The sequence below is a fragment of the Pseudophryne corroboree genome (genome assembly GCF_028390025.1).
Source record: "Pseudophryne corroboree isolate aPseCor3 chromosome 3 unlocalized genomic scaffold, aPseCor3.hap2 SUPER_3_unloc_10, whole genome shotgun sequence".
NCBI classification, from domain to species: domain Eukaryota; kingdom Metazoa; phylum Chordata; class Amphibia; order Anura; family Myobatrachidae; genus Pseudophryne; species Pseudophryne corroboree.
The window spans coordinates 3,193,883-3,220,662 of record NW_026967494.1 but is presented as its reverse complement, the minus strand read 5'-3'; the positions used below and the strand labels follow the sequence as shown (position 1 = coordinate 3,220,662).

Genomic DNA, 26,780 nt, shown 5'->3' with positions numbered 1-26,780 from the left:
GCTCTGTCTCCCCCCACTAATGCCACCTGACCTGTCTCCCCCCACTACTGCCACCCACCCTGTCTCCCCCCGCTACTGCCACCCCCCCGTCTCCCCCCGCTACTGCCACCCACCCCGCCTACCCCCACTACTGCCACCTGCCCTGTCTCCCCCACTACTGCCACCCACCCTGTCTCCCCCCACTAATGCCACCTGCCCTGTCTCCCCCACTACTGCCACCTGCCCTGTCTCCCCCCAACTACTGCCACCCGCCCTGTCTCCCCCCACTACTGCCACCCCCCCCGTCTCCCCCCGCTACTGCCACCCACCCCGCCTACCCCCACTACTGCCACCTGCCCTGTCTCCCCCACTACTGCCACCCGCCCTGTCTCCCCCCACTAATGCCACCTGCCGTCTCCCCCACTACTGCCACCTGCCCTGTCTCCCCCCAACTACTGCCACCCGCCCTGTCTCCCCCCACCTCCCCCCGTCTCCCCCCGCTACTGCCACCCACCCCGCCTACCCCCACTACTGCCACCTGCCCTGTCTCCCCCACTACTGCCACCCGCCCTCTCTCCTCCACTACTGCCACCTGCCCTGTCTCCCCTCACTACTGCCAACCTCCCTGTCTCCCCCTACTGCTCGCCACCCTGTGCCCCCCCTCTTCCACCTCAGCACTGCTTGGGGACAATATTACCTATAGACAGTGCCTCTGGCAGCCCCTGCTACAGCAATAGTGCCACCCACCCTGTGTCCCCCTGACATCTCAGAACTTCTTGTGGATTCTTGGTACTGCTGGTAACAGTCCTTCATCTGCAGGTGGAAGTAACCAGGGCAGAAAGGAGGCAGAAGCTGCTTCTGGTACCATGGACATTGGGACTCTGGTCATGTAGGGCTGGGAGAGTCAGTAAGATTATGTAATAGTCACCATCTTACAGGCAGCCGGTGAAGGGAGCAGAGAATGGGTGTTATGTGGCAGGAACGGGCTGGTTAGGTAACAGCCTGGCTGCTGCATTCTGTACAAGCTACAAGGGGTGCAATTCTTTTGCTGGGAGACCCAGGTAGAGGACATTGCAGTAGTCTTTGTATGATGATACAAGTACATGTATGACTGTAGGTAGATCTTCTGAGGGAAATAAGTGCTGGAGTCTGGCTATGTTCCTCAGATGAGGATCTGTTTGTGGCAGATACTAATGTCTAAGTGTCACTCCACCATCCAGGAGACCAAGATTCCGCACATGATCAGCATTTTGTGACTCTGAACCCCCAAGCGTTTGTATGGTTGGTAACAAAGCTGAGCTGTCACCCTGCCCTTTGTTGGTGAGCTTCTACCATATGGACCTGTTTCACCAGGACTGAGTCACAGCCAACTGGCATCACCCACACCTGGAGCTCACCTAGACAACCATTTAGGATTGGGACTGGGTTCTCAGTACCTGTAGCAAAAGACAGGTCATCTGTACAGCAGTGGTAGATGAGGTCATGACATCTGATTATTTCACCCAGTGGTAACATGTATATTGCAAAAAGCATAGCAAATAGAAGAACCTTGAAGAACAACGCATGGCATTGATGAGAAAACTCCAGAAGATTAAAATGGTTCCTCACCTGAGTGATGTCTATTGTGCTGATTTATTTCTCAGAGTATGGAAATGGCCTCTCACCTGTGACTTCGCTGAAGTGTAACAAGTTGTGATTTCTATGTAAAACATTTTGCACACTCAGAACATGGAAATGGCTTTTCCCGTCTGACTTCTCTGATGTGTAAAAAGATCTAATTTCCGTGTAAAACATTTCCCACATTCTGAGCAAAAAATGGCTTCTCACCTGTGTGACTTCTCTCATGTTTAATAAGATCTGATTTGTGTGCAAAACATTTCCCACACTCAGAACATGGAAATGGCCTCTCACCTGTGTGACTTCGCTGATGTGTAACAAGTTGTGATTTCCAGGTAAAACATTTCCCACACTCATAGCAAGAAAATGGCTTCTCGCCTATGTGACTTCTCTCATGTTTAATAAGATGTGATTTCTGGATAAAACATTTCCCACACTCATAGCAAGAAAATGGCTTCTCGCATGTGTGACTTATCTCATGTTTAATAAGATGTGATTTCTGTATAAAACATTTCCCACACTCAGAACAGGAATACGGCTTCTCACCTGTGTGACTTCTCTGATGTGTAACAAGAGCTGAGTTCTGTGCGAAACATTTCCCACACTCAGAACAGGAATATGGCTTCTCACCTGTGTGACTTCTCTGATGACAAACAAGATCTGGTTTCGATGAAAAACATTTCCCACACTCAGAACAGGAATACGGCTTCTCACCTGTGTGACTTCTCTGATGTCTAATAAGAACTAATTTGTATGCAAAACATTTCCCACACTCAAAACATGGAAATGGCTTCTCACCTGTGTGACTTCTCTGATGTCTAACAAGAACTGATTTCTGTGTGAAACATTTCCCACACTCAGAACATGGAAATGGCTTCTCATCTGTGTGACTTCTGTGATGTATAATAAGATCTGATTTGCGTGCAAAACATTTCCCACACTCAGGACATGGAAATGGCTTCTCACCTGTGTGACTTCTCTGATGTCTAATAAGAACTGAATTGTATGCAAAAGATTTCCCACACTCAGAACACAGAAATGGCCTCTCACCTGCCTTACCGGTCTGTGGGTTAATAGGCTTTGTGTTCTGTGTAAAACATTTGGCATCTATAGAACAGGGAAACACTGTATTTACTGTCAGAGCTGTAACAGATGCACCAATATCAGAGTGATCAGGAGAACATTTCCCAGGATCAGAGGGATCAGCTGATAGAGCTGGATGTATAATTGGGGTAATGGGGTTATCTCCTGGAGAATCTGGTCTACTGTCATTATCTTTTGTTTCACAATCCGAGGATAACATTAGATGTCCTTCTGTGATATTCCTGCTTGTGTGTCCATCTGCTGGAAATAAAATACATTATGGGAATGTGACATTTTCTGTAACAATATTAATCTTGTAAACAATAGGAGAAGACGACTCTCTGGGGCACTTAATTGTAAATGTGTGTGTATAATAAAACATAACTTTTAATGAAGGCTTTATAATATTGTGTCTCAGAGTATCATTGTGTCCACCCTCCTGAGAACACTCACAATAACAAATGTAATATTATAATAAGACTTAGATATATCTCTCTCTTGTACTGGTAACTAACCATGAAGTATAAATGGAGATGTAGTCACTCGCCAAGTCCTATGTCAGCACCAATGTAAAACAATGGATGGGGAATATATTGTATGAACTGGAGATTCTAGATGAACAATAATATCAGTCATATGAGCTGATGGATCAGAGAAATGTCTCCTAACATTACTCCTGGAAGCATTGGTAAGGTAGCATTCCTTTATGTGTGTGCTCATACGCTGGTAAGCCTGTACATGTGTTACTCACCCTTATATAAGGTATATTGCTACAGCAGAGTAGGTGTGGAACAAGGTACTTTACATGCAATACACCATATAATACACTGTAATCATCATCATCTGCTAGGCTAAAATCTACTTTCTCTTACGTCCTAGAGGATGCTGGGGTCCATTTAATACCATGGGGTATAGACGGGTCCTTTGGGAGCCACTGGCACTTTAAGAGTTTAATAGTGTGGGCTGGCCCCTCCCTCTATGCCCCTCCTACCAGACTCAGTTTAGAAAACGTGCCCAGAGGAGTCGGTCACAGCTAGAGGAGCTCCTAGGAGTTTTCTTAGTTTTTTATTTTCTACAGTTAGTTAGGTTACAGGAAGGCTGCTGGCAACAGTCTCCCTGCTTCGTGGGACTTGGGGGTGGGGGGGTCGGAATAGGAACCAACTTCCTAAAGAGTTAATGGTTCTCTACTCCGCTGACAGGACACTGAGCTCCTGAGGGTGCTGATCACAAGCCCATGAGGCGACTGCTCACTCCTGCAACACGGCCGCCACCCCCTAACAAAGCCAGAAGAAAGAAAAGTGGCAAGTATAGCTCCGGCGTCCCGGTTAGCGGCAGGGTATGGCGGCACAAGCGTGGGAGCGCAGCTCTGACAGGCTGCGCTCCAGGAAGGCTCAGCAACACACAGTGTAGGCGCTTTGAGGGGCGTCCTGAGCCAGCACGGATAAACCCTACACTGGTCACGCAGATAACAGGGGCTAATCCCCCTGTTAGCACTAAAATCCTCAGGCCAGTAAAAACAATTAGTGCAGGAAGCCGCTCGACATTACAAGGGGCGGGGCTTCCTCTCAGAGCGGATCCAGCACTCACCAGCGCCATTTTCTCCCTGCAGATCATAGGAACTAGGACGCTGACAGGGAGCGCTGCCCTCCCTATTAAGATCAGTCAGCACCGGGCTTTTATCATAAATTCCTACAGGGGCGCTGTGTGGCTGGCTCCTTATACTCTGTGACTCTCTGAAGGTACTCTGGGGGAAACTGTGTCCGACATTTTCCGGTCTGTGTAAGTGTGTATATCCACATTACCATGTCTAAGGACTCTGTGTCCTGTGCTGCAGAGTGTGTATCTTCTCCTGAGGAGTCTATTCCATATACTCAGGACTGCAATGTGCTGTCTCGGCCTTCTGAATCCGAACCCCCATGGGTGGATTCTTTAAGGGGAATGATATCCCAGATTTCAACATGGATGTCACATAATAAGAGACGCAGTTTTTGAGACAATCTGTGGAGTGTTTGAAATATTCAGCTCCCACTACTTCATCTAAAATCCCACCTACATACCCCAAAAAAGTACACTTGCCCAGATAATGCAAGCTGACACTAATACCGACTCTGATACAGGGGACGGTGAGGGGGATATGCAGGGGGAGGATGCATCCCTTGCTAAAGGGGTGCAGCTAATGATTGAAGCCATTAGGGATGTTTTGCATATTTCTGAGAAGGTCCAGAACAAGTAGAGAAATCTTATTTTACAGTAAATAAGAAGTCCTAACTTACCTTCCCTGCTTCTAAGGAGTTAAACTCCTTGTTTGAAAAATCCTGGGAAAACCCAGAGAAAAAATTACAGATCCCTAAAAATTCTCATTGCTTTCCCTTTCCCTGAAGAGAATAGAAAAGTGGGAAAACCCCCCTATTGTAGACGCTTCTGTATCTAGGCTGTCTACAAAGGTGGTTTTACCTGTCCCTGGTTCAACCGCCTTAAAGGAGCTGGCTGACCGCAAGATTGAGACTACGCTCAAATCACTATACACTGCTACAGGCATGGCTTTAAGGCCCACTATTGCTTGTGCGTGGATTTCTAAAGCCATAGTAAAGTGGTCAGGCACCTTACTAGAGGACTTAGATACTATGGATAGGAGTGACACTGACTTGTTTTTACGTCACATACAGGATTCTGCAGGCTTCATGGTGGAGGCCATGAAGGACATTGGCCTGCTACTTCCATGGCTGTCTCGGCACGCAGAGGACTCTGGCTACGCCAATGGACTGCGGATGCAGAATCCAAGAAAAGTGTGGAGAACCTGCCATTTACAGGTCAGGCACTATTTGGGGACGCATTGGATGCGTGGATTTCCACGGCGACTGCGGGTAAGTCGACATTTCTTCCCTCTGCAGCAGCCCTAGCTAGGAAATCGTATCCTACACTGCAGTCCTTTTGGACTGCAAAATGTAAAAAATTCAAACCCCCTCACACCTTCTTTAGAGGAGGTCAGGGAAGATCCCAAAAACCTGCACCAACAGGTTCCCTGGAACAGAAACCAGGTTCTGCTTCCTCCAAATATTCAGCATGACGATGGACCTATCAGCCTGGACATCAGGCAAGTGGGAGCGAGACTAAAAGATTTCAGTCACGTCTGGGCGTCATCATGCCTAGACCCCTGGGTGAAGGATATTGTTAACCAGGGGTACAGACTGGAGTTTCAGGAACTCCCACCTCACAGATTCTTCAAATCATGCTTACCAGCTTTGCTGACAGAAAGTGCTATCCTTCAGGAAGCCATTCAAAAATTGGTACAAACAAATGTCATTGTTCCAGTTCCACCTCACCTAAAAACCAAGGGTTATTACTCAATCCTGTTTGTAGTACCAAAACTGGGCGGTTCGGTAAGGCCTATATTGAACCTGAAGACGTTGAACCCCTACTTGAGGGTTTTCCAATTCAAGATGGAGTCTCTGAGAGCGGTGATCTCAGGTCTGGAACAGGGGGAATTCCAGGTATCCCTGGATATCAAGGATGCGTACCTTCACATTCTGATCTGGCCACCTCACCAGGCCTATCTACGGTTTGCACTACAGGACTGTCACTACTAGTTCCAGACGTTGTCATTTGGCCTCTCCACAGCACCGAGGGTGTTCACCATGGTCATGGCAGAGATAATGCTCCTCCTACGCAAACAGGGAGTGAACATAATTCCATATCTGGATGAACTGCTGATAGAGGCATCTTCCAAGGAGAAGCTGTTGCAGAGTATTGCGCTCTCAACTCAACTACTCTGGGATCATAGGTGGATCCTGAACCTTCCAACGTCACATTTGGAACAGACAAGGAGACTGCCCTTCCTGGGGATGATACTCGACACGAAAGTGCAGAGGTTGTTTCTACCGGTGGAGAAAGCGTTGGTGGTCCAATCAATGGTCCGGGATGTCTTGAAACCTCCCCGGGTAACGGTTCATCAGCGCATTCGCCTTCTGGGGAAGATGGTAGCCTCCTACAAGGCTCTACAATACGGAAGATTCCATGCACGGTTCTTCCAGCTGGATCTCCTGGACAAGTGGTCGGGATCACATCTTCACATGCACCAGCGGATATGCCTGTCGCCAAAAGCCAGAATTTCAGTACTCTGGTGGCTGAAAACTTCTCACCTGCTCGAGGGCCGCAGGTTTGGGATTCAGAATTGGATTCTTCTAACCATGGATGCAAGCATCAAAAATTGGGGAGTAGTCACCCAGGGGGAAAACTTCCAAGGAAAGTGGTCAGGCCAGGAATCTGTCCTTCCAATAAACATCTGGAACAAAGGGCCATATACAATGGCCTTCTACATGAAGCTCATCTTCTGCAATATCGAGCCATTCAGGTTTAGCCGGACAATGTCACAGCGGTGTCCTACATAAACAGGCAGGGTGGAACGAAGAGCAGGGCTGCAATGTCAGAGGTAACAAGAACCCTCCTCTGGTCAGAAAGACACGTGCTGGCGCTGTCGGCGATCTTCATTACGGGAGTGGACAACTGGGAAGCGGACTTCCTCAGCAGACATGATCTACATACAGGAGAATGGGTCATCCACCCGGAGGTATTAACAGAGGTAACACACCGATGGGGTGTATCTCAGATAGATATGATGGCCTCTCGCCTCAACAAGAAGCTTCGGAGGTACTGTTCCAGGTCACGAGACCGACAGGCAGTGGCGGTAAACGCCCTTTTGACACCCCGGGTGTCTTACAGTCATTGTATGTGTTCCCTCCACTTCCACTCATCCCAAGGATTCTCAAACTAATAAAAAGATCAAGAGTTCCGCCGATGATCATTGCTCTGGCCTGGCCAAGGCGTGCTTGGTACACGAATCTTCTGGCATTACTGCTGGAGGATCCGAGGCCTCTTCCTCTTCGCGAGGACCTTCTACTGCAGAAGCCGTTTGCCTATCAAGACTTACCGCGGCTACGTTTGACGACATGGAGGTTGAACGCCAGATCTTAGCTCGGAAGGGCATTCCAAATAAGGTTATTCCTACTCTGATCCAAGCTAGGAAGGGGGTAATGTCTAAGCATTACCATCGGATTTGGAAAAAGTATGTGTCTTGGTGTGAATCCAAGATGTTTCCTGCAGTGGCGTTTCAACTGGGACATTTCCTCCTCTTTCTGCAAGCAGGTGTGGATGTTGGCCAACGCTTGGGCACCATCAAGGTCCAGATTTCGGCATTGTCTATTTTCTTCCAGAAACAATTGTCTGCTATCCCTGAGGTTCAGACTTTCTTGAAAGGAGTTCTGCACATCCAACCTCCCTTTGTGCCTCCTATGTCACCGTGGGATCTTAATGTGGTGCTGCAGTTCCTGCAATCAGATTGGTTCGAACATTTACAGGAGGTGGATGTAAAGTTTCTTACTTGGAAGGCGTTATGTTGTTGGCCTTGGCTTCTGCCAGAAGTTTGTCAGAATTGGGGGGCATTGTCGCACAAGAGCCCCTACTTGATTTTCCATGAGGATAGAGCTGAGCTCAGAACGCGTCAGAAATTTCTCCCTAAGGTTGTTTCGGCTTTTCATATCAACCAACCTATTGTGGTGCCAGTGGCTACTGACACCTCAATTACCTCAAAGTCCTTGGATGTTGTGCGGGCTTTGAAAATCTATGTGAAGAGAACTACACGTCACAGGAAGTCGGACGCACTATTTGTACTTTATCATCCCAACAAGATTGGGTGTCCTGCTTCTAAGCAGACAATTTCCCGCTGGATCAGGCTTACTATCCAGCATGCTTATTCCACGGCAGGATTGCCAATTCCAAAATCTGTTCAGGCCCACTCTACCCGTAAAGTGAGTTCTTCCTGGGCAGCTGCCCGGGGTGTCTCAGCTATTCAGTTTTGCTGAGCAGCTACTTGGTCAGGGTCGAACACATTTGCTAAGTTTTACAAGTTCTATACTTCGGCCTCTGAAGACTTCAAGTTTGGTCAATCAGTTCTGCAGGAACCTCAGCACTCTCCCTCCTGTACTGGGAGCTTTGGTACATCTCCATGGTACTAAATGGACCCCAGCATCCTCTAGGATGTAAGAGAAAATAGGATTTTAATTACCTACTGGTTAATCCTTTTCTCGTAGTCCGTAGAGGATGTTGGGCGCCCCCGTCCTGTGCTTTGTATTACTGCATTTTGTTACTTGGTTCAGAATTGTTGGTTTAGCCGTTGCTGAAGTGTTCCAAGTTGGTGAGTTTGGCTTTTTTGTTATGTGTGAGCTGGTGTGAATTTCACCACTATCTGTGTATTTCCTTCTCTCGAAGTATATCCGTCTCCTCGGGCACAGTTTCTAGACTGAGTCTGGTAGGAGTGGCATAGAGGGAAACTAGCCCACACTATTAAACTCTTAAAGTGCCAGTGACCCGTCTATACCCCATGATACTAAATGGACCCCAGCATTCTCTACAGACTACGAGAAAATAGGATTTTATTTACCGGTAAATCTATTTCTCGTAGTCCGTAGTGGATGCTGGGAACACAACTAAAGAAAGCTTTAGGACTACCTGGTGTGCACTGGCTCCTCCCACAATGACCCTCCTACAGACCTCAGTTAGGATACTGTGCCCGGAAGAGCTGACACAATTAGGAAGGATTTTTGAATCCCGGGTAAGACTCATACCAGCCACACCAATCACACCGTACAACTCGTGATACTATACCCAGTTAACAGTATGAAATACAATGGAGCCTCTCAACAGATGGCTCTCAACAATAACCCGTTAGTTTAACAATAACTACATACAAGTATTGCAGACAATCCGCACTTGGGATGGGCGCCCAGCATCCACTACGGACTACGAGAAATAGATTTACCGGTGAGTAAAATCTTATTTTCTCTGACGTCCTAAGTGGATGCTGGGACTCCGTAAGGACCATGGGGATTATACCAAAGCTCCCAAACGGGCTGGAGAGTGCGGATGACTCTGCAGCACCGAATGAGAAAACTCAAGGTCCTCCTTAGCCAGGGTATCAAATTTGTAGAATTTTGCAAAAGTGTTAGACCCTGACCAAGTAGCAGCTCGGCAAAGTTGTAAAGCCGAGACCCCTCGGGCAGCCGCCCAAGAAGAGCCCATCTTCCTCGTGGAATGGGCTTTTACAGATTTAGGATGCGGCAGTCCAGCCACAGAATGCGCAAGCTGAATTGTTCTACATATCCAGCGAGCAATAGTCTGCTTCGAAGCAGGAGCACCCAGCTTGTTGGGTGCATACAGGATAAATAGCGAGTCAGTTTTCCTGACTCCAGCCGTCCTGGAAACATATATTTTCAAGGCCCTGGCTACGTCCAGTAACTTGGAGTCCTCCAAGTCCCTAGTACCCGCAGGCACCACAATAGGTTGGTTCACGTGAAAAGCTGATACCACCTTGGGGAGAAACTGGGGACGAGTCCTCAATTCTGCCCTATCCATATGGAAAATCAGATAAGGGCTTTTACATGACAAAGCCGCCAATTCTGACACATGCCTGGCCGAAGCCAAGGCCAACAGCATGACCACTTTCCACGTGAGATATTTCAAATCCACGGTCTTAAGTGGTTCAAACCAATGTGACTTTAGGAAACTCAACACCACGTTGAGATCCCAAGGTGCCACTGGAGGCACAAAGGGGCTGAATATGCAGCACTCCCTTAACAAAAGTCTGAACTTCAGGAAGTGAAGCCAGTTCTTTCTGGAAGAAAATCGACAGAGCCGAAATCTGAACCTTAATGAAACCCAATTTTAGGCCCATAGTCACTCCTGACTGTAGGAAGTGCAGAAATCAACCCAGCTGAAATTCCTCCCTTGGGGCCTTCCTGGCCTCACACCAAGCAACATATTTTCGCCATATGCGGTGATAATGTTTTGCGGTCACCTCTTTTCTAGCCTTAATCAGCATAGGAATGACTTCCCCCGGAATGCCTTTTTCCTTTAGGATCCGGTGTTCAACCGCCATGCCGTCAACGCAAGGTAAGTCTTGGAACAGACAGGGCCCCTGCTGCAGCAGGTCCTGTCTGAGCGGCAGAGGCCATGGGTCCTCTGAAATCATTTCTTGAAGTTCTGGGTGCAAAGCCCTTCTTGGCCAATCCGGAACCACGAGTATGGTTCTTACTCTTCTCCTTCTTATTATTCTCAGTACCTTGGTATGAGAGGCAGAGGAAGGAACACATACACCGACTGGTACACCCTCGGTGTTACCAGAGCCTCCACAGCTATCGCCTGAGGGTCCCTTGACCTGGCGCAATATCTATTTAGCTTTTTGTTGAGGTGGGACACCATCATGTCTACCTGTGGCCTATCCCAATGGTGTACAATCATTTGGAAGACTTCTGGATGAAGTCCCCACTCTCCCGGTTGGAGGTCGCTCCGGGAATGAACACTGCTGACAGTGCTAACACATGATATTCCGCCCATCGGAAAATCCTTGTGGCTTCTGCCATCGCCATCCTGCTTCTTGTGCCACCCTGTTGGTTTACATGGGCGACCGCCATGATGTTATCTGACTGGATCAGCACCAGCTGATGTTGAAGCAGGGGTCTTGCCTGACTTAGGGCCTTGGCCTTCTCCTCCGGGAGAAACACTTTTTCCTGTTCTGTGTCCAGGACCATACCCAGGATCAGTAGACGCGTCGTAGGAACCAGCTGCGACTTCGGAATATTCAGAATCCAGCCGTACTGTTGTAGCCCTTCCCGAGATAGTGCTACTCCGACCAAGAACTGTTCCCTGGACCTCGCCTTTATAAGGAGATCGTCCAAGTACGGGATTACTATAACTCCCTTTTTTCGAAGGAGTATCATCATTTCGGCCATTACCTTGGTAAATACACTCGGTGCCGGGGACAGACCAACGGCAACGTCTGGAATTGGTAATGACAGTCCTGTACCACAATTTTGAGGTACTCCTGGTGAGGAGGGTAAATGGGGACATGCAGGTAAGCATCCTTGATGTCCAGTGATACCATGTAACCCCTTCGTCCAGGCTTGCAATTACTGAGCGATTCCATTTTGAACTTGAACCTTCGTATATAAGTGCTCAAGGATATCAATTTTAGAATGGGTCTCAACGAACCGTCTGGTTTCGGTACCACAAACATTGTGGAACAGTAACCCCGACCTTGTTGAAGGAGGGGTACCTTGATTATCACCTGCTGGAAGTACAGCTTGTGAATTGACATCAGTACTACCTCCCCTTTCTCCAAGGGCAGCAGGCAAGGCTGATTTGAGGTAACGGCGAGAGGGAGTCGCCTCGAACTCCAGCTTGTATCCCTGTGATACTACTTGCAGAACCCAGGAATCCACCTGTGAGCGAGCCCACTGGTCGCTGAAGTTCCCGAGACGCGCCCCCACCGCACCTGGCTCCACCTGTGGAGCCCCAGCGTCATGCGGTGGACTCATAGGAAGCGGGGGAAGATCTTTGATCCTGGGAACTGGCTGTCTGGTGCAGCTTTTTCCCTCTTCCCTTGTCTCTGTGCAGAAAGGAAGCGCCTTCGACCCGCTTGCTTTTCTGAAGCCGAAAGGACTGTACCTGATAATATGGTGCTCTCTTAGGCTGTGAGGAAATCTGAGGTAAAAAAATTTCTTCCCAGCAGTTGCTGTGGATACGAGGTCCCAGAGACCATCCCCAAACAATTCCTCACCCTTATAAGGCAGAATCTCTATGTGCCTTTTAAAGTCAGCATCACCTGTCCACTGCCGGGTCCCTAATACCCTCCTGGCAGAATGGACATTACATTAATTCTGGATGCCAGCCGGAAAATATCCCTCTGTGCATCCCTCATATATAAGACGACGTCTTTAATATGCTCTATGGTTAGCAAAATAGTATCCCTGTCCTGACAGGGTAACAGACCACGCTGCAGCAGCACTATCCATGCTGAGGCAATTGCAGGTCTCAGTATAGTACCTAAGTGTGTATATACAGACTTTAGGATAGCCTCCTGCTTTTTATCAGCAGGCTCCTTCAAAGTGGCCGTATCCTAAGACGGCAGTGCCATCTTTTTTGACAAACGTGCGAGCGCCTTATCCACCCTAGGGGATATCTCCCAACGTGACCTATCCTCTGGCGGGAAAGGGTACGCCATCAGTAACTTTTTAGGAATTACCAGTTTCTTATCGGGGGAACCCACGCTTCTTCACACACTTCATTCACTCATCTGCTGGAAAACAAAACACTGGCTGCTTTTTCTCCCCAAACATAAAAACCCTTTTGTTTTAGTGGTACTTGGGTTAATGTCAGAGTGTAACACATTTTTCATTGCCGAGATCATGCTACGGATGTTCCTAGTGGATTGTGTATATGTCTCAACCTCGTCGACACTGGAGTCAGACTCCGTGTCGACATCTGTGTCTGCCATCTGAGGTAGCCGGCGTTTTTGTGCCCCTGATGACCTTTGAGACACCTGGGCAGGCACGAGCTGAGAAGCCGGCTGTCCCACAGCTGTTACATCATCCACCCTTTTATGTAAGGAGTTGACACTGTCGGTTAATACCTTCCAACTATCCATCTACTCTGGTGTCGGCCCCACAGGGGGCGACATCACATTTATCGGCATCTGCTCCGCCTCCACATAACCTTCCTCCTCAAACATGTTGACACAGCCGTACCGACACACCGCACACACACAGGGAATGCTCTGACTGAGGACAGGACCCCACAAAGTCCTTTGGGGAGACAGAGAGAGAGAGAGTATGCCAGAACACACCAGAGTGCTATATAATGCAGGGATTAACACTATAACTGAGTGATTTTCCCAATAGCTGCTTGTATACACAATATTGCGCCTAGATTTAGTGCCCCCCCTCTCTTTTTAACCCTTTGAGCCTGAAAACTACAGGGGAGAGCCTGGGGAGCTGTCTTCCAGCTGCACTGTGAAGAGAAAATGGCGTCAGTGTGCTGAGGGAGATAGCCCCGCCCCTTTTTCAGCGGACTTCTCCCGCTTTTTTATGGATCTCTGGCAGGGGTATTTTACACATATATAGCCTCTAGGACTATATATTGTGTAGATTTGCCAGCCATGGTGTTTAATATTGCTGCTCATGGTGCCCCCCCCCAGCGCCCTGCACCCATCAGTGACCACAGTGTGAGGTGTGCATGAGGAGCAATGGCGCACAGCTGCAGTGCTGTGCGCTACTTTGGTGAAGACCGAAGTCTTCTGCCGCCGATTTTCCGGACCGTCTTCTTGCATCTGGCTCTGTAAGGGGGGCGGACGATCGAGGTCGGGCCCTGTGTTCGATCCCTCTGGAGCTAACGGTGTCCAGTAGCCTAATAAGCCCAAGCTAGCTGCAAGCAGGTAGGTTCGATTCTTCTCCCCTTAGTCCCTCGTAGCAGTGAGTCTGTTGCCCGCAGATCTCACTGAAAAAAAACCCCTAAATAATACTTTCTTTTCTAGGAGCTCAGGAGAGCCCCTAGTGTGCATCCAGCTCAGCCGGGCACAAGATTCTAACTAAGGTCTGAGGAGGGTCATAGTGGGAGGAGCCAGTGCACTCCAGGTAGTCATAAAGCTTTCTTTAGTTGTGCCCAGTCTCCTGCGGAGCCGCTATTCCCCATGGTCCTCACGGAGTCCCAGCATCCACTTAGGACGTCAGAGAAAAGGATTTACCGGTAGGTAATTAAAATCCTATTTTTACACCCCCATCATCAGTGTCTTACCTCTATTCTCTCAATAGTAATAAGGATGATGTGTGTACGGTAAGTATGATACAGAGAATTACATATCAGAATCTATACAGCTGCCGCCATACTTCTGCTTCTCATACGTGTGCTACTGGCAGCAGTGAACATCTGAGTGAGAGTGCAGGGAAGACAGCAGAGTCTGATGAGAAAGAGATTGGATCTGCCTTTGGAGGGATGTACCACACCTTTCACCCCTTTAAATAAGAGGGGCCTGAGTCCATCCAGACGTGCTTTCTGGAGCTCTCCTCACTAAGTGGCTTCTTATCTACCCTACCTAATAGCTCTCAGCCGCTGCTGGAACCAAGACCCTATTTATTAAGTCCCCCACTCCTACTGCCCTAAAGCAGCTCGCTCTGCTCACTCCGAGCACTGTTCACTGGTGCAGCCTAGTGACGCCGCTGAAGACACGGGCTGAATTTTGGGGATAAGTGCGCCCAGTCTTTCCTGCACGCTCCAAACACCTGACTTGGAGGCAATTTTTCCTCAGGTGGGAGCAAATGCTCTCCCACTCACACGGGTGCGCAGCTCCCACTATTGCTGGGGACAGAACGGTCTGCCCACAGTCACCGAGCCCGGCAATGATATTGGGAAGTGAGGTGGCTGCCATTTTGAATCCTGGTACCCGCCCATTGCATGCTTTGCCTTCAATAAGGTTTAAAATTGATATAAGCTGCTAAATAAGTGTCCTGATGGCTGGACCGGGGTCACTACACTAGAATTTGTTGGCAGATAAGAACCACTTGGCCCATCTAAATTGAAGCATTTGCCTGGAGGTGAAACTACCTTCTATTTATATGGTACCACTATAATCTACTTCCTCTCAGTCTACATGCAGAGCCCAGTATCAAGTATCGTCTGAGTACAGCTCATTACACTCTGATTACAACCTCACAGTATATTATTTTGTGGATTTATTCACTGAATATATTTTGCCATTTGTGTCTCTCTGTGCTGAGTACTTCACGTCTGTGATCACGCTGACCTCTAGTGGAATATCTCGCTCATTACTGTGTTATTTGAGTTGCATTACATCATGTTTACTTGAAATTTTGGCTCAGATACCCCTGTCACCCCGACTAAGAATGTCATTTTGAACTGAGTCATCTTGATGTAACCTCCTGACAGCGTACTACTGCTCCTTTTATTTATAGATCGTTTGTATTTTCCTATCTCTGAGAGGTCAGTCTCTTTGTAGTCAGCTTACCATGCCTCCAAAAAAGGTTAAAAGGTACCAAATCGGCCCCGCCTGTCCATCTCTTTAGTACCTCGAATTCAGGTGGTACTTCTGAGACTGCTACAACATCATCTGCTTCTTCTTGTCAGATGCACAGCCCAGCTGTAATGGCTGAAGACGTCTTAAGACTCTCTAGATGATCCTGTTACTCTACGATCTATACATTCTATGTTATCTACATTTAAGGACTGAAATAACCTCAGAACTTAACTCTAATATTCAAGCTTTGAGGTCAGATATCAGTGAGATTGGCACTCGTACAGACTAAGATGAGATTGTTGCGTCTCACAAAGATCTGATTTCAGCACGACACCCTTCAGGAAGACCCGGTCTCTATTCATGATAAAGTCATTGATTTAGAAGACAGGTCTCAGAGAAATAATATCAATAATGGGCATTCTGGATTCTTTTACAAATGCTGAGCTTTAAGTTTATGCCATGGTCCTCTTTTCAGAAACTTCCACCGAAGGCTTCTGCCGCGGACCTTCTTATTACTGACAGGATCTATAGACTCCCAAAGTCCAAACAGACCCCTATCCAAGCACCAAGGGACACTCTGCTCAGGGTGCACTTTTTCATCTTAAAGAAAGCATTCTATGAGCCACTGTCTTCCTGATCCACAGCTGAGTGCCTGGATAATCTGCGCTATTTCCAAAAACTTCTCCTGCGACGCTGGGCAAAAGGCATCTGTTCCACCCAAGGAAATGTGCAATACAAATACAAATGGGGCTTTCCTACTAAGGTTATAGTAATGAGAAATGGTGCCTTCACAGAGATACCTTCACCTGAGGATGGTCCTGCTATTCTGAAAAAGTGGGACATTCCTGTTGACAGTACTTCATGACACTTTACCTAAACCAATCCCGGAGGCGTTGTTTTCTGTCTTCAAGTAATATGCTAAAGGAGTAAGACTGTTAGAGACACTCAGAGTTTGTTTCCTACTGTAACATGTGCCAACTGGGACTAAGTTACTGGGCATGGATCTATTTTTGGGCCAGATTTATTTGTTCTTGTTATGTGCTATTTAATTGCTATATGGTATATGGTCTGATATTCTTTCCACTGTTACGTTTCATAATACCTTTCTAGAATGTTTGGGTGTTCAGGTAAAGCATGACTGATTCATGTAACATCCTGTTGCCCTTATAACTGTGTTGGTGGAACCTACATTGGATATCAGGCCATGTTCTTGGCCTTTACCTCCTTTGGATACATTGGTTACATTGAGATTTGATATATCTTTGTACAGTTGTTACTATGATGACTAGATTTTGCCTCTCGTATGGCTACTTGGAGTAGTCGGTGAGTTTCCCTCTTAGGCCCGACCACCACCTTTTTCTATCTTTCTGTCACGGTTCCCTAGTGACGGAATCTCTAGCTCCTTTATGGACGCTATTTCTGTTTGTCTCCCATTTTTGTTCCCTATTTTATTTTTTCTGTTATTTGATAGTTTGAAGTATGCACACGCCCTACAGACTCTATTGGACTTTACACAGATGATCCTAGATGTTTCATACCATGATCTGATCTCTCTCTATCACGGTGACGTTTTTAAGTCTTAATGTAAAAGGTCTTAATTCTCCCCGTAAGAGACGTCTTGCAATAAAATATTTTGCTGACCAGAAGGCGGCGGTGGTAGCCATTCAGGAATCACATGATCCATTGCACTCTCCCCCTCAGTTTACCAATAACTACCCAGCATGCTCTATCTCCTGTGGTGTAGCCATCCTTTCTAATAGATCCTGCCCCTTTCACCTGGAAAGCAAGTGGGTGGATTGCAATGGTAGATATTGGATTCTAGTTGGGAAATTCATTATAAATATGTCCCCCTTACTTCTCTCTATACCCCTAATGCCAGACAGCCCCAATTTCATAAATCTTTTTTATTCAATAGCTACAAGAAATTGCACTTCTCCTTATGGGAGATGTTACTCTTGCTCCAGACCCTCATCTTGATAGATCCTCCACTACTGATGAACAGACCAGTAATGCCGCCCGTTCCTCAGCTTCCTCATGCTCCCTTTATTAGCTGAATTTGACCTTTGACCGAGTGTGAAGGACATAGTGAGTGGGAAGAATATACACAGATTTTAGGCTGGCTGATTATAATAGATATATGTTCCTGTTATCAGTATCTCAGATGGAAACGGTCTGGTAAGATGTTTGGCGTATTGTATTCATAAGTAGGTGAAAGGGGACAGTTGTCCAGGATAAGATAAATTATGTTATACTGAATGACTACTGCACCCAGCATCACAGACCCTGAATGTAATATCTGGTAAGACAATGTCAGCGTATATCCTTGCAGGGTATAAAGCCTAGAGACTTACACATAGCAGCTTCGTTCTGATTGAAGCTAGGTCTGTCTGCAGCAGATATAGACTTCATAACCCACCTCAGTTTAATACATTCAGACAGAGTTATTAAAGAAGGACCCTGAGGGCGCCTGAACTATATTATTTAAACTACGTAATCGATGACCATCATCTGGGACAGATCATGAAACATTTAGATAAGAGTGGAGTATTCTAATTTGTTCTTCCTATTACTGTAGCTGAGTATAACTTGTTATTTGCAGGTTCTCATTGTTGTAACTTAGAGAAATAAATGCTTATCCTTTATAATATGTCCTGTGTCAGTCTCCATATTTATCACAGTGTGTCCCAGAACCTGGTCGCTTGAATTTTTCTACCGACAACAATTTCATGGCCTGATCACACCCCTCTGATAGGGTCCTGGTCGCCTTTTCCCGCTACTCCTCCTTTACCACCTTGGAGATTGTAGAATTATATATTAATGGATGCTGAAGGCACCAGAAGTTTGCAAGAGGCCTTGTCCTCCTCCTTAGACGTGAACGCTCCTGAAGATACTTCCATTACGAACCACTGGTGTGCCCTTAAGGCCATGGATCAGAAGCCAGAGAAGGCCGTCATCCAAGTGCCAGGGGACAGGTAATCAGCAGGGAATGTGCAGGACTCTGAATGCTGGTTCCCGTACACAAGCTCAATAAATGTATTATATACCTAAGGCGACGGTAGCAAGACTCAGGTGCTGCCAACTCAGTAACAGGAGCCGTTCATTAGCCAATTCCCTGAGGCCGGCTGTTACAGGAGCATGTGGATACATGACAGGACCTGCGCCATATATTTCCTAAGCTTTGTATCATGTGGCATGAGGAACCTTGAGCATGTGCCCCAGCAAGCAGCCGCACCATGCAATAATACACATCCATAGTGTATATAATATAGCATGTAATATACGTAGTTATAGTAGACTTACCATCATTAACTCTATTTCTCTTAAGTCCACAGTAACCACAGGATATACATTGGGATATGAGGTAGCATCAGAGGATTGGCACCAACGATCAAAAGCTTTCGACCTCCGAGAATGCAATGAGCCAGTCTTCTATATCCCCACCTCCTGGTTCAGGCAATTCAGTTATTTTCCAAAGCTCAAGGCAAGAGCATCATAGAGAGCCCTAACGAGGCGAGAAGAAGAACACACATGCACACCCTTCCGTACAAGAAGGAAGAGGTTAGTAGGTGTAAGAATCATTAAATCAGGTGCGTCAGGTTGGAATCCATGTGGATAATGTGGACTTAGGAGAAATAGTTATCGATGGTAACTCTACCATAGTTACGTATTTCTCCAGCAGGGTCCACAGTAGTATCCACAGGATATACATTGGAATGTCCCAAAGCAAATTTAGTGGAGGGGACGCTCCTGATTGGACAGGAAAATCCTTCGCCCCAAATGAGAGGCAAAGGTATCAAAGGCATAATGCCTAATGAATATGTCGATGGAAGACCATGTGGCTGCCTTACATATCAGTTCAGCTGAGGCACCATGGCATGCTGCCGAAGATGGACCTACTATACAAGTAGAATGAGACATTAGCTGGAATATAGGGAGATCAGCACGAGAGTAACCTTCCGAGATAGTATTTTGAAGCCACCTCGCCAGCGTTTGCTTGTCTGCAGACAATCCCCTCTTGTGGAATCCATAGAGTACAAAGAGAGTTGGATATATTCTTGCCACACACAGTAATAAATAGAAGCAGAAGATGGTTTTCTTGTTCTAAGCATTGTTTAAATTACCTATTGAGAAAATCCTCTAGCTTTAAGGATGGACGTCTCAAGAACCACACTGTCAAAGACAGAAAATCCCAATGCCTGTGACAACAAGGACCCTGCAACAGTAGATCTGGACATTGATGCAGTAGCCACGGAGTGTCCACTGATAGCCTCTGTATATCTGTGTTCCAGTGTCTTCTGGGCCATGCCGGAGCTATTCAAATCCTGGTGCCCTTTCCTTGTTTGGCCTTCCGAATCACCCCGGGTAGCAGGGCGATTGGTGGAAACACATAGCTAGCTGAAAGTCCCATCTTACAGAGCATCCATGAAGATCACTTTGGGATCCTTTGTTCTTGACCCATATGCGGGTACTTTGAAATTCTGCCGAGAGGCCTTGAGGCAGCCCCCACTTGTCTACCAGACTCTGGAAGACCTCGGGGTGTAAAGCCTATTCACTTGCATGAATGGCGTGTCGACTAAGAAAATCCGCTTCCCAGTTTATGACGCCTGGAACAAATACTGCGTACAACGCTGGATGATGAAGTTCTGCCCTTCTTAATGTGTGGCTTAATGCCTTCATTGCCTTTTGACTGCGCGTTCCTCCTGGATGATTGAGGTACGCTACTGCTGACGCATTATCCGAACAAATTAGAACCGGTTTCCCCTGAAGGAAGTCCTTTGCCTGAGTGAGTGCCTTATATACGGCCCAAAGTTCCAATATATTTATCGGCAGGCAACTTTCTTCCTTGATCCACAGCCCCTGGAAGCTACCTTTTTACGACACTGCTCCCCAGCCCTGAAAACTTGCATCCGTAATCAGCACCTCCCAATCTGAGATCCAATAGGGTCTCCCTTTGGTCAGATGGGACACCAGGCTAATAACTTCCGTACTTCCAGAGGAAGGATCATAGTTTGAGTTATTATTGTCTGATGTAACCCATTTCATTTGGAAAGGATCAGACATTTAGGAGGACTTGAATGGAATTGAGCATACTCCACCATGTTGAATGTCGACACCATTGATCCCTTCACACACATAGCTGCATAAATGAATACCCTTTGACTTTGTAGCAGATCCTGAATCCTCAACTGTATTGTAGATATTTTGTTCAGAGGTAAAAACACTCTCTGAAGACTGGAATCCAATACAGCCCCCTAAGTGCATCATCTGTTGTGACGGACCCAGGGACGACTTTCCCCAATTTTTGAGCCGTGTCTCTGTAAACAAGCTATTGTCTGTTGCAGATGACACTGAAGCAATTCCTGAGATTGTGCAAGAATTAATAAGTCGTCGAGGTATGGAAAAATCCTTATCCCCTGTCAACGGAGATAAGCCGCCATTACCACCATATTTTTGGTGAACACTTTTGGAGCTGTGGCCATTCCACATGGTAGGGCCTGAAACTGAAAGTGTTACTCGAGGATGGTAAACCTGAGATAGCACTGATGGGACAGTGCTATAGGAACATGCAGGAAAGCATCCTGGATATCCAAGGATACCATAAAAGCCTCCAGCTCCTTGGCCAAAATAATGGAACGTAAAGTCTCCATATGAAATTGAGGCACCCAAATGTACTTGTTCAGCACCTTGAGACTGAGTATAGACCGAAACGACCCATTTGGCTTCTGAACTAGAAACAGGTTGGAATAGAAACCTTGTCCTTGTTGCGCAGGAGGAACTGGAATTATCACTCCTGATTGAAGCAACCTCTGAACTTCCTCTTGTAAGGCCCTGGCCTTTGTTTCTACTGCAGATAGGCTGGTACAAAAAAACCTTTGTGGAGGGTGCTTCTTGAAGGCAAACGCATAACTGTGAGATAATGCTTCTTGTTCCCAGGCATCTGTGGTGGACTGCTGCTAGATCTGTGCAAAATGAAGAAGTTGGCCTCCCACCCTGGGGTCCTCCAGGTGGAGGCCTGCACCATCAGCCTGATGGCTTATCTTCTGGTTTGGAGGCAGGCCTTCTGGTAAGCCCAGTGCTTTTTAGTCTTTCCAGACTTGTCTGATTGGGACTGTTTGCCATAAACTTTTCCTTTCGCTTTTCCTTGGGTCCGAAAGAACCGAAAAGCTGAAAAATTAGGTTTAGACTTGTAAGTAGAAGGAAACTTCGCTTTCTTAGAGTCTGCTTCTGACTCCAATATACTGTAATTCTTTACCAAAAAGAATATCTCCAGTAAAGGGCAAAGACTCTAGAAACTCCTTGGACTCTGAGTCAGACTTCCATGTATGTAGCCAAACCGACATGTGAGCGGCTACTGCTGAGGCTTATGCTTGAGAGGCAATAGTACCCATGTCCAAGGCTGCTTCTTCCATAAACATAGCCGCCTGTTTAATATGTGCAAAATGGGATTTTTGCTCTCTAGATGCCAATGCCCAGCGGCCATTGCTTTTGCCATCCAGGCTGAAGCCATGGCTGGTCTCACAATTGCCCCAGACAAGGAGAAAATGGTTTTTAAAAAAACATCTATTTTTCTATCCGTAACATCATTTAATGATGTTGAAGGCAGAAGTAATGTATATTTTCACACTAATCGAATGACGTGCGTATCTATTTTGGGAGCCACCTCCCTTTTTAAACAGTCCCCAGCTGGAAGAGGATAATGGGAATTCCATTTCTTTGGAATTCTAAACTTCTTAGTGGGTGTTACCCAAGCCTCTTGCATAATCTCCGTCAGCTGTTCTGACCCCAGAAATTCAGTTCTGACTGTTTTGGGATGTTTAAACACAGGAGCATTGGATTTTAACAAAGGCTCTGCTGCCTCCTATAAGGATAGAATGGCTTTCATAGAACTAATTAGCTCAGGTATAACCACTGAGCTGGGACCTTCATCCTCGTCTCTGTATGCAGACCCAGAATGTGAGGAATCCTCATCCTCCCAAGTGTCTCCTTCTGAAACATGTGTAGACTGTGAGGATGTTGTTTCATGTCTGTGTGATTTATTTTCCACAGGCCTTTCAGCCTGTTTTTCTTGTAAGGGTTAACAGGGTAACCTATCCCTAGTATAGGAGCTGGCATTATCCACTCAGCTATATTGTATAATGTCTGTGCAAAAGAAGCCCACGGGGGTTCAACTTGAACCTGTGCCTGCCTTGGATTATTCAGGAGGCTTTGGTGAAAGCTAAAACAATTGGTTAAAAAGACTCAGGGTGGGACTACCCCCTGTTGAACTGTATGTTGGTTTGAGATAAAAAGATGAGGCCTATGAGCTTCAGAGGTGGATTAGACCATTTTCACTCTGCTGTAAACAACTTGCTGTATTGCAGTTGCCGGTAGCAATAGGGAACAGTCTTTTTTAAGACTGGGTAAATAAAACATCTTCTGCTTCAAGACGACTGCTTCATCTTGTGACTTGCAGGGCTAAGCGAAACTTAGCTCCGTTTTTCGGCTCTCCAGGGTACACCCAGCATCTCCAAGCTCCGCCTTCCACCTGCTACCGTGCCGTGCTTGGTCAAGCAACTATTGGAGATTCGTCAATACCACACAGGGGTGGTAAGACAGCGTGTTGACGCATACAGAGCAGAGCAGTGGTTCCAGACCCAACTAAATAGGAGTCTGGTGGTGGCTGCATAGAATCCGCCCACTGCGTAGTGGGTGGAATCAGTAACAGGCGGTTACTGACGGTAAGCGGGAATCCCCTATTTGGCCAGGTCCCGTGTGACCTAAACTCCATTCTGTGACTGGGGCCGGGACGCAAGGCGGTGAGGGCTTTCGTAAGCACCGTCCGATCACAATGGTAAACAAATCACACACCTGTACGGTGTTAACTACACAATTTGTGACTGAAATCACTTTAACAAGCTATAAAGTGACATACGATCTGATACTTCCCTGCTTTGCACCAGCATTGAGGATTGAAATATACCCAAAAACTGACAGAAATAGTAAAGTCAGCAATCACACTAGCAATCAGTCACAGGTTATTAATTAGTATTATATGCAATATGATCACATAATCAACTACAGATACATTTCAAGTATGTAGGAGAAACATATTACTGCATTTCCTTGTATAGGATATTTAACGTATTCAGTCGCAAAGTGAATGAAACAGCAGTAATAGTTTACAGACTCATATGCATCAGGCACTTATCTAACTCCTCGTACCCAATGGTACGCTGAGGGGATCCAGACGCAAATAGTGTACACCAATGCTCAGTGAACGCAACAGTGAACACATATGCTCCAGTCACACAGCCGCCTATACTGCGACCGGGTCCTTTTAGATACACAGCGTCTCAGACGGAAGCGGGAAATCAGTTCATGAGGGGAAACTCAGAGGAAACTGGTCATGAAGCGGGGGGATGGGTGACCAGGGGAGCGTCTTACTCCCCACTGCTGACATCAACCCCAGGGAACGGCCTCACACTAATCCCTGGAGCCTATGATCCCTGGGGCCTAGTGCTGGTGCACCCGAGGTGGCAGCCGCATCAGCGACTGTTCAGTAGTCCCCACCCCGAGAACAGTGCGGCTGTGTCTCGCATCTCCCCCACTAAGCAGAACTGACGCCTGACCTTCTTCCCATTCTCCGGCCGCAGCCTGGTAACGTCAGCTGGACTTGCTAGTACATCCTACACAGGTGCCCGCTGAAACAGCACTGAACACGTGCGTAAGCGTTGTCGTGACCGGGCGGGAAGTTGTTGGAGCGACTCATTCTAAGGTGGCGTGTAAGACGCTTTTTAGAAAACTCGCTCAAAAAAGTTAAGACTACAAAAATAAATTTAATAACGAGCTTAGGGATTCCAAAATCAGCAGTCCAAAGATCGTGTTCCAGCTCCTGCCGCACCAACAAAAAAATAAGAATTTACTTACCGATAATTCTATTTCTCGTAGTCCGTAGTGGATGCTGGGACTTCCGTAAGGACCATGGGGAATAGCGGCTCCGCAGGAGACTGGGCACAAAGTAAAAGCTTTAGGACTAGCTGGTGTGCACTGGCTCCTCCCCCTATGACCCTCCTCCAAGCCTCAGTTAGGATACTGTGCCCGGACGAGCGTACATAATAAGGAAGGATTTTGAATCCCGGGTAAGACTCATACCAGCCACACCAATCACACCGTACAACCTGTGATCTGAACCCAGTTAACAGTATGTTAACTTTAGGAGCCTCTAAAAAGATGGCTCACAACAATAAACAACCCGATTTTTTGTAACAATAACTATATACAAGTATTGCAGACAATCCGCACTTGGGATGGGCGCCCAGCATCCACTACGGACTACGAGAAATAGAATTATCGGTAAGTAAATTCTTATTTTCTCTGACGTCCTAGTGGATGCTGGGACTTCCGTAAGGACCATGGGGATTATACCAAAGCTCCCAAACGGGCGGGAGAGTGCGGATGACTCTGCAGCACCGAATGAGAGAACTCCAGGTCCTCCTCAGCCAGGGTATCGAATTTGTAAAATTTTGCAAACATGTTTGCCCCTGACCAAGTAGCTGCTCGGCAAAGTTGTAAAGCCGAGACCCCTCGGGCAGCCGCCCAAGATGAGCCCACCTTCCTTGTGGAATGGGCTTTAACAGATTTTGGCTGTGGCAGGCCTGCCACAGAATGTGCAAGCTGAATTGTATTACAAATCCAACGAGCAATCGTCTGCTTCGAAGCAGGAGCACCCAACTTATTGGATGCATACAGGATAAACAGCGAGTCAGATTTTCTGACTCCAGCCGTCCTGGAAACATATATTTTCAGGGCCCTGACTACGTCTAGTAACTTGGAGTCCTCCAAGTCTCTAGTAGCCGCAGGTACCACAATAGGCTGGTTCATGTGAAACTCTGAAACCACCTTAGGGAGAAATTGAGGACGAGTCCTCAATTCTGCCCTGTCTGAATGAAAAATTAGGTAAGGGCTTTTATAGGATAAAGCCGCCAATTCTGAGACACGCCTGGCTGAAGCCAGGGCTAACAGCATTACCACTTTCCATGTGAGAAATTTAAAGTCCACAGTGGTGAGTGGCTCAAACCAATGTGATTTTAGGAACCCCAAAACTACATTTAGATCCCAAGGTGCCACTGGAGGCACAAAAGGAGGCTGTATATGCAGTACCCCCTTGACAAACGTCTGAACTTCAGGCACTGAAGCCAGTTCTTTCTGGAAGAAGATCGACAGGGCCGAAATCTGAACCTTAATGGACCCCAATTTTAGGCCCATAGACAGTCCTGCTTGCAGGAAATGTAGGAACCGACCCAGTTGAAATTCCTCCGTAGGGGCCTTCTTGGCCTCACACCACGCAACATACTTCCGCCAAATGCGGTGATAATGTTTCGCAGTTACATCCTTCCTGGCTTTGATCAGGGTAGGGATGACTTCATCTGGAATGCCTTTTTCCTTCAGAATCCGGCGTTCAACCGCCATGCCGTCAAACGCAGCCGCGGTAAGTCTTGGAACAGACAAGGTCCCTGCTGAAGCAGGTCCTTTCTTAGAGGTAGAGGCCACGGTTCCTCCGTGAGCATCTCTTGCAGTTCCGGGTACCAAGTTCTTCTTGGCCAATCCGGAGCCACGAGTATAGTTCTTACTCCTCTCCTTCTTATGATTCTCAGTACTTTGGGTATGAGAGGCAGAGGAGGGAACACGTACACCGACTGGTACACCCACGGTGTTACCAGAGCGTCCACCGCTATTGCCTGAGGGTCCCTTGACCTGGCGCAATATCTGTCCAGTTTTTTGTTGAGACGGGACGCCATCATGTCTACCTTTGGTTCTTCCCAACGGTTTACAATCACTTGGAAGACTTCTGGATGAAGTCCCCACTCCCCCGGGTGGAGGTCGTGTCTGCTGAGGAAGTCTGCTTCCCAGTTGTCCACTCCCGGAATGAACACTGCTGACAGTGCTATCACATGATTTTCCGCCCAGCGGAGAATCCTTGCAGCTTCTGCCATTGCCCTCCTGCTTCTTGTGCCGCCTTGTCTGTTTACGTGGGCGACAGCCGTGATGTTGTCCGACTGGATCAATACCGGTTGACCCTGAAGCAGAGGCCTTGCTTGACTCAGGGCATTGTAAATGGCCCTTAGTTCCAGGATATTTATGTGAAGAGACGTTTCCATGCTTGACCACAAGCCCTGGAAATTTCTTCCTTGTGTAACTGCTCCCCAGCCTCTCAGGCTGGCATCTGTGGTCACCAGCATCCAATCCTGAATGCCGAATCTGC

The 26,780-nt window shown here is 47.2% G+C and overlaps 1 protein-coding gene across 1 annotated transcript in view; it reads right to left on the bottom strand.

Moving 5' to 3' along the window:
• Positions 1-629: 629 nt before the first annotated feature.
• LOC134983231 (zinc finger protein 271-like) overlaps positions 630-26,780 on the bottom strand; it is a 195,900-nt gene continuing 169,749 nt past the window's right edge. The window contains exon 5 of the mRNA XM_063948966.1: positions 630-2,646. Coding sequence (XP_063805036.1) covers positions 1,754-2,646 — 893 coding nt within the window. The 3' untranslated portion in view covers positions 630-1,753. The remainder of the gene's footprint in view (positions 2,647-26,780) is intronic.